Here is a 9,087-nt window from a genome sequence, read left to right as displayed (position 1 = left end):
AGGGTAAACTAGCCTCCACCGTAAATGCTTTGAACTGACTACCTAAGACTAAAACAAAATTAAACATTAAAGGAAAGGTTGTAAATGTAAATGCAAAGAATAAAATTTTATAAGATTACGTGAGGATTAGTAACAGATTTAAGAAATGAAATTGATTAGTCAGAAATCTCAGCTTAGCAGAAAATAAACTAATGGGTTGCCTCCCATTCAGCGCTTCCTTAACGTCTTAGTCCTGATGGTCAATAGGTTGCCTCCTATTCAGCGCTTCTTTTAGTTCACTAGTTTGACGGAATAGGTTACCTCCTATTCAGCGCGTGTTTTATGTCTCGAGTCTGACGGATATGTCTATACACCGCTCTTGCGTCTTTTTTGTGTTGGCTTATATTCATCAGATTCACCATAACCAACGTGATACTCCACCATATTTATCTCACTTGGATCAATATATGACTACCACATGACTTCATCTTATATCACAATCTCTCTGTTCGGACAAACTTTCTTGATCATAAATGGTCCATCCCATCCTTTCCTAGATTTCCTCTCAAAGAAACCATAGAACTTTGTTGGATGTCTAAGCATGCAAACGAGTCCAACATTCGTCAATTATTGCTTCCTTTATGTTCTTAGGTTCAATTTGTGAAACAAAAGCAGTAACACCACAAAAGTTACTTACTTAAGACCTTGTACTTACTCCCCTTTTGATGTCACCAAGAATGTTCTCTAAGAGATGGTCTCTCATGGTGAACCAATCATGAGGAGACAATGGTGAAGTTTCTTGTTTTTATTCCTCGTGGACATCTCTCTAAAATTCCTTATCCTTGTTGTCCTCATTTTTCGGTGGAGCTTCTTGTTGGTCACCATCTTTGACAATCTCCTTACTGTCAATCCCTGCAACATCAAAACCAAAAGAACCTTTCTCAACCGCTTTGGGAGGCGTCTCATCAAAAGCAACATGAATGGACTCCTCAACAACGAGAGTCCGTTTATTATAAACTCTATATGTCTTGTTATTAGATGAATATCCTAGGAAAATAACATCATCATAAAAAAATCATATATTGCATTTGGAAAACTATTTCATTTTCCTTAATAGAAGACATTTCCATATATCATAGGTATGAACAGAAGGAAAAAAAATCTGATTTTTTTTCTTTTTCTAAAGTTTATTTTTATAATAACAAAAATGATTATAAAAAAGGAAGTTGTTTCAAAAAAAAAAAGAAAAAAAAGGAAGTGTGTGAAAGGAAGATTGGTCAATTTAATATATATAAAAGTGCAGTGTATAGACAATTATGTCCAAGCTGGATCTTTTCCTCCCTTCTCCCTCACACTTTCTTTAAATCTTCTCACATTCTTCTTCTTTTTTCACCTCATAAATCTCTCTCTCCAGATCCAAACCCAAAGAGACAGAGAGATGGTGAGTAACAAATTTCTTCTTTACACAACCATATTCCTTAATCTTTTTTTTTTCTTCTTATATCATTATTCTCAAAATATTTATCATCAATGCTTCATTAATTAAAAACTGAATTTTCAAACTTTTTTTGCAGGAACTTGAACAACAACAAGGGACAAGATGGATTGGCTATGTGGACTGGAGGAACAGACCTGCCCACAGAGGCAGACATGGTGGCATGCTTGCAGCCTCCTTTGTTTTGGGTATGTCTCAATTTTATCTCTTTCATCACTCATAAATTGTTTCTTTCTTTATGAAAAATATCAACCGCGAGTACAACGGATACTCTAACCCGACGAATATCATAATTCAATTAATTTCATAAATAGATTACATTTACAATTATATTTCACCAGCCCAGATTGTTTGATTTAATTTACTTTTGGAGATGGATATAACTAATTAATCAATAATATTTTTTTATGTTTTTGTGCAGTGGTGGAGGTGTTAGAGAATCTTGCATTTCTAGCAAATGCAAGCAACTTGGTGTTATATCTAAGGAAATATATGCACTTTTCACCATCAAAATCTGCAAACAATGTCACAAATTTCATGGGAACGGCTTTTCTTCTTGCTTTGCTTGGTGGTTTTTTATCTGATGCATTTTTCACAACTTATCACATCTACCTGATAAGTGCAGTTATTGAGTTCCTGGTATGAACCTTACTTCTTACTTTTCTTCATCTCTCTTTTTTTTTATGTGTGGGATCACATGTGAATGTCATGAGACTTTTATCTCAATTTACTTTAGTCTTCTTCAAGCAGCCTATTTTTGCATTTATTATTTAGGTTTCAATGTGATTTTATTTCCGGTAATTTTTCTAAGTTTTTAATCCTTTGGTGTTTCATTTTAGTACGGATAATATTCAATTTAGTTTTTATTTAAAGGTATAAAATATTATACATATTACGAGAAAAAAAATTCAATACGAACAAAATTTCATAAGGACTAAAACAAAATACGAAAAACTAAAAACAAAAAGTGGTATATTCATAAGTACTAAAATAAAATAAAATAAAAACATGAATTTATAAGAACTAGAAACTACAAATATTATATTTGCATGCTTCGAAAATATATTTAAACTAATTATTTATTTCACTTCATCATGTTATTTATACGATTGCTTAATAGAGACGGTGTCTATATTTGTTTGTGTATTTCTGCGTGTGTATGAAGAAGAGATTAAATTTGACCAAGACTATTTGTTTTAAGAGATTTTTAGTGGAGTATGACAAAGCTTATATCTGATCAAATTATTACAGATAAGAGTGATTAAAGTGATTAAGTCTCATATTTTCTTTTCTTTACACATTAACATGTTTAAAAAATTACGTTGAGAGAGTTCTAGTTTTACAGTGGTGATTATCTACCGTCAACAAACAGAAAAATATATTTTGTCTGAGGCAAAAAAACAAAATACAGATATTTTTTCTTACCGAGGCAAAAGACAAAATTTATTTATTTTGTCTTGGATTAAGATGTAATCTTATTATATTTTTATCGTCGCAAAAAAGATAAATATAGGAATTTTTTTAAGTTGGTCAAAGTCAAACACTTTTAATTTTGTGATCCTTTAAGTTTTCATTATTTTATTTTTATTTTTTCTTCAACAATTAATTTAATTATATAATGAAATTTAAGGAGAAGTTAAATCTATCTCCTCTAAATATATATCTTTTTTTTTTGTGGTAGAGGTAAAGATATATCTTTTATTTAACTTTAAATAAAAAAATAAACACTCACTATTTTATTTGTAAGAGAAGTTACACTTATCTCCTTCCACGTTTATTTCAATAAAAAAAATCATGCTTTTTTACAAAATAGAAGAGCTGTTTTATGATATAATTTAATATTACAAAATAGAAGGGGTGTTTTATGATATAATTTAATATTACAAAATAGAAGGGCTGTTTTATGATATAATTTAATATTGCGGGTTTTTCAAAGAAAAAGGTGTCTTTCAAACCCATAATGTCATAACCAGAATCTGAGTCAATTTCAAGTTGCAAAACACAACTTGCAAGGTGGGGTTGCATCAAATGGTGCAACCAATATAAATCCTAGAAAAAAATAATTGAAAAGATGTCAATGATATTTTCTTTAAAGAAAAGAAATAAAACTGTCTTATCTATCCCTTTGTGAATCTTTTTCTTTTTTGATGTATTGGTTCTTCCCACTTGGTCTTCCAAAACCTCATGAATTGCATGAGCGAACGCCCACCCACTAATAAGATACCAGCCTCGCTAAGTCAGGAATCAACATATTATTTTTTTCATACAAAAATAGATTATTAAATTAAATAATGGAAACTAAAATGTACATAAATTTCAAGTGATTGAGTTCATGAAGTCTATATTTTTTTTACGGTAATATAACAACTCCTAAATTGTAACCGAAATTTTTAGCATTTGAATCGCGTCTAATTCAATCCTACGAAATTGACTTGTAAGTTGTGAGGATTGTATCCACTTAATTATAAATTTATATGTATGTCCATTGTTAGACTCTTAGCACACTCCACAGGCTCTGAACTTGACGTTTGAAGCCCAATTTGATTAAGTCGATAGTGGGTAATATGATAATAAAACATATCTTAAATATAAACTCTGATATTATCTCAAATTTTGGGTCAGGTCTTACTCAACCCCTACAAAAGGGCTTATAAGATGATAATTGCCGTCAGCCACTTATAAATTTATATTCAAATTTTATCTCATTCAATGCATGAATCTTAGCAAATCGAGTTCATAATTTTCAAATTACATTTGTTTCGAAAATTCAACAACATTTTCAGGGGATACTTTCCACCCTACATTTTCTATAAAATGTATATTTTTTTAAGTCTATTTTTTAACCACATAATTTATATAAAACATACTTTTGAGAGATATAAATTATGTTTTTTATTAATATTCCCTTCGATCCTATATATAAAAGAAAGTTTGGTCCCAAACAATGATAAATCATGTCCAAATTTTGAAATGATCTATCAATTTTTGTTAACTAAATTTTCATTGGAGAGAGAGTATGTTCATTGAATCATGTATGAAAAAAATTACCCCATTTTTAGGCCGTGAATGCAAAAGCGAAAGTTGAAAAAAGAAAAACAAATAAAGAAAACGAAAAGCATATAGGTAGCTTTATTTATGTCTGCTAATCACACTATAGATAATGTTAACTTTGAACTCCTAAAATAACAAAGACAAACGAAAGTGGCTATACAAAGAGTATATGAGACAAAATCACAATAATTTTAAGTGGGGCATTTTTCTTTTTTCCTATATACTATAGTAGTAATTTGTTGTTTATGTTGGTATGTCGTATAAGTGAAAATGAAAGAAGGTAAGACTTTAGAGAATGAATTTAAAATATGTAGGAGAGAACCCCCACATTATTTACAATTCATGCATACGTATTTAGTTTCCTCGAGAATACCTAGGACCCTATATTTCCGTGCCACTGCACAAGTGGACTAGAAACTTCGTTCTGCCATATATTTTTTAACTTCGAAAGCAACATTTGTATGTTGTCTTTTGAGTACACGTAGTTTTGCCTTTCAAAAACCATTGCTATAGAGTAGGCTTAGCTTAGCTATACATAATATGGTCCAGATTTCCTACTCTAGTAATTTATGAAATTAAAGTAGATATGCTTTGACCATCATAACATACTCTAATTTTCAAAAATTTGTGTCATGCTTTGACCATCATAACATCAAAGCAAAGTAAGACAATCATATTATGAAATTAAAGTAGTTAAACTTAAAACTGATTGGGATCAAAATTATAGAAAAGTTATTTTAACCTTTATCGTATAATTTTGGGAAAAATTATTTCGTGATCTAAAAGGTATTTAAAAAAATTATCTTAAAATATATTATATTCTAAGTATCATAATATGAATGTGATCAAAGTTGTTGTTGAATATCTGTACAAGATCTAGCTAACCAGCCACATAGAATGGGCTATGCCTAGGAAAAATAATAATATCTCAATTAGATTTAGCCGGTTCTTTTTACTTCATTAAAAATGAACTTCTAACTTTGTTGTTAATTTTATACCTACTTTTTGCTTTAACGTTACTCTAGTTTCTTTTGATCAGAACCGTTAACTTAATTAGTTATGATTACACTAATTATACTCCCTCCGTCCCGGAATATCTGAGTCAGTTTGGTTTTTCACACAAATTAAGAAAAATGTATAAATAAAGAGGAAAGTGGAATATATTGAATTGGGAATGATGAAAGTAGTATTAATTAGAGTTATATTGTATTGGGAATGATGAAAGTTGTATTGAAAATTGAAATGACTCAGTTATTTTGGGACACTTTTTTTTAGTAAATGGGTCAGATATTCCAGGACGGAGGGAGTATTAATTATAGTAAAGTTAAGATCTACTCCTAAAGGTTAACGCAAACAAGATTTTTGGAATCAAACAACCCAAAATAAGGACCCCTAGTTTATTTATTCGAATAAAACATTACCCCTAGTTTTAGGTTTCCCAAAAGAAGTTTCATGATTCATGACATGCCTCATGGGCGTGAATGTTATGAAAAAAAAAACGAGAAAGACATGCTAAGAAATAACCACTTCACAATTGGATGTTCTAGATTACAAATGGATTTTTTTTCGTGTTAGATTTTTTATAAATAAGCTTTAAAATTTCATGCTTAATTTGTGATTAGTACATGTTCCATTCTGAAAAAATATGCCATACTTAAAGGCCCAAAATAAACAATGAGGTATCCTTTCCTTAGTAGTACTTGTACTTGATAGTAGAATACAATAAATGGTAGTCATTTTTAGTGCTTATTCCTTTATCTAAAGATGTGGACGTGTCTTTATACGATCGCATTTTAGGAATGGTACAAGACAATTGGTACTTTGATGATGTGATATTTGATTTTCAAAAAAAAAATGATGATGTGATATTCACTTGTTGGCGAAAAAACAGTGGCCTAATAAGGTTCAATGTTGCTAGTACAACATTAATTAATGTGTACACATGCATTGCAATGTCACATGAGAATCTTGGTGAATGTTTTAAATCGCTTTCACGTTAATGTTTGTGGTAGCACGGTAATACTTTCTCCGATCATATTTATAAGCGTGATATATCTAGACTATATTATAGTAAAATAAATCACTCATTCAATAAATTTAAAAAAGTAATATTTGTTTATAAATGCGACCAGAGGAAATATATAGAACAATTCTTAAACTTGTACTAAGGGATTTTGGAACATGTGCAGGGACTAATTGTACTCACAACACAAGCAAGTGTATCTTCACTTCAGCCACCATCATGTGACCCAACAAGTGTATGCCATGAAGTTCAAGGTGCAAAAGCATTAATGTTGTATGGTGGACTATACCTAGTTGCACTTGGAGTTGGAGGAATTAAGGGATCATTGGCACCACATGGTGCTGAGCAACTTGATGAGGACAATGTATCTGGAAGGAAGAATAGATCAACCTTCTTTAACTACTTCATCTTTAGCTTAGCATGTGGTGCACTTATTGCAGTTACTTTTGTTGTGTGGATTGAAGATAATATTGGGTGGAAATGGGGTTTTGGAATTGCTACTATTAGCATATTTGTTTCTATTCCTGTGTTCTTGGCTGGTTCTACTAAATATAGGAATAAGATTCCTACTGGAAGTCCTCTTACTACCATTTTTAAGGTAAACAACACCTCATGCTCTATAATTATTAGTTGGTATTTAATTTCCCTTTTATTTCAATTTAACCAATATTTTAAAAACCGAACTGAACTAACTAACCGGTTTAACTGAAAACTAACAAATTTGTCTATTGGTTTGATTTTAGTTATACTACGGAATGGTTAAACCAAATTAAATTGGTTGAACTTGAACCACGATTGGTTCAACTGAATTTTAGTTTTTGCATTTTTAACTATTTTTTACTTATTTATTTATTTATTAGTTATTTAGTTCAATTGTTGGTTCGATTTACGATTCAGTTTTTAAAATATTGATTTTAACTTGTTCAATTTGTAATATAAGTTTGTTTTAAATTAATTTTCATGTTAAAATATCAAAATGGTATATTATTTTTTTCATTAATATCTCAATTTCCTTATTGAATTGCACGAGGCGAGTTTGGCGACATTACACTGACACATTATGATTATGCCAATGTGATCATTTTAGTAAAAGAGAAAAGACAAGATAATTTTGTCTTGGAAAACAGTATCATTAATGATTATTTTTTTTTTATGAAGTTCCATGTATACAATGCATTACCTTAATCATCAAATAAAATGAGACATCCTTAACTAATGTAACCTATGTTTATTGAATGAGCAGGTTTTGGTTGCTGCTACAATGAACAACTGCATCTACAAAAATTCCAGCAGTAGTGCTGTGGTAAACACGACATCAAGCCCTACAAATACAAATTCAAACAATGTTAGAAAACCAAAAGAGGAAGGAGAAACATCCAAACAAATAAAGGAAACTCAATCCCCAACAGACACACTAAGATTCCTCAACAGTGCGATCGAAAACGAAAAAATAAAATGCTCAGTCGAAGAACTCGAAGACGTAAAAATAGTCTTAAAAATTCTCCCAATCTTCGCCTGCACAATCGTCCTCAACTGTTGCTTAGCTCAACTATCAACATTCTCAGTCGAACAAGCCGCGACAATGAACACGAAATTCGGTTCATTAAAAGTACCACCAGCCTCATTACCAATTTTCCCAGTACTTTTCATAATGATCCTAGCACCAATTTATGATCACATAATTATACCCTTTGCAAGAAAATACACAAAATCCGAAATGGGAATAACTCATCTCCAAAGAATTGGAATTGGATTAGTCCTATCTATAATTGCAATGGCAGTTGCAGCTATAGTTGAAGTGAAAAGAAAAAGGGTAGCAACAAATCATGGACTATTAGATGATGCAACAAAACCAATACCAATAACATTCTTTTGGATTGCATTTCAGTACTTGTTTCTTGGTTCAGCTGATCTTTTCACTATGGCTGGTTTGTTGGAATTTTTCTTCACAGAAGCACCAATTAAAATGAGATCTTGGGCTACATCACTTACTTGGGCTTCATTGGCTTTAGGTTATTACTTAAGTTCAGTGATTATATCAATAGTTAATAGTGTTACTGGTAATTCCTCTCATAAACCTTGGTTATCTGGTTCTAACCTTAACCATTATCATTTAGAGAGGTTTTATTGGCTTATGTGTGTGCTTACTGGCTTGAATTTTCTGCATTACTTGTTTTGGGCAATTAGGTACAAGTATAGAGGAACAGGAAACCACCACTGATGAATGGAAATTTAGAATGTAAAAATCAAAATTTTCAAACGGTGCTAAATAATAAGTACTTTTTTAAGTTGTTCAAAATTTTGTCTAAGTCAGTTTTGGTTGTAATTTTCATATCAAGAGGATTAGCAATCAAATGGCATAAGTTGGAAATTTTGTCCCCTCATATCGAACTTGTTATTTTTTTCACTCATAAACCTCTCTGGCCTGAACTCGAGTGGGTTTTCCCACAATATGGGGTCCCTACCCATTGACCACAAGTTAACAAATAAAACGGTTGCTGCGATCTCATAACCATAAATTTTGCAACTTTCCGATGAT

At 31.0% G+C, this 9,087-nt stretch overlaps 1 protein-coding gene across 1 annotated transcript; it reads left to right on the top strand.

Annotated features, from left to right (window-relative positions):
* The first annotated feature begins 1,370 nt into the window (after positions 1-1,370).
* Positions 1,371-8,847, top strand: LOC146899644 (protein NRT1/ PTR FAMILY 4.6-like). Its single transcript, XM_085739218.1, has 5 exons — positions 1,371-1,420; positions 1,554-1,662; positions 1,896-2,113; positions 6,715-7,146; positions 7,792-8,847. Exons 1-5 carry the CDS (start codon positions 1,418-1,420, stop codon positions 8,767-8,769), a joined length of 1,740 nt encoding a protein of 579 aa, XP_085595344.1. The 5' UTR covers positions 1,371-1,417; the 3' UTR covers positions 8,770-8,847.
* Positions 8,848-9,087: the final 240 nt, after the last annotated feature.

The sequence above is a fragment of the Medicago sativa genome, chromosome 8 (assembly GCF_051527215.1).
Source record: "Medicago sativa cultivar Bolivia chromosome 8, Bolivia_mono, whole genome shotgun sequence".
In the NCBI taxonomy this organism is placed as follows: domain Eukaryota; kingdom Viridiplantae; phylum Streptophyta; class Magnoliopsida; order Fabales; family Fabaceae; genus Medicago; species Medicago sativa.
Note: the sequence above shows the minus strand (reverse complement) of the source record. Positions and strands in the feature narration are given on the sequence as shown.

Coding starts and splice junctions, on each gene's coding strand:
- LOC146899644 (XM_085739218.1), top strand. Junction 1,663..1,895: donor TGCAGCCTCCTTTGTTTTGG/GTATGTCTCAAT, acceptor GTTTTTGTGCAG/TGGTGGAGGTGTTAGAGAAT. Junction 2,114..6,714: donor GTGCAGTTATTGAGTTCCTG/GTATGAACCTTA, acceptor GAACATGTGCAG/GGACTAATTGTACTCACAAC.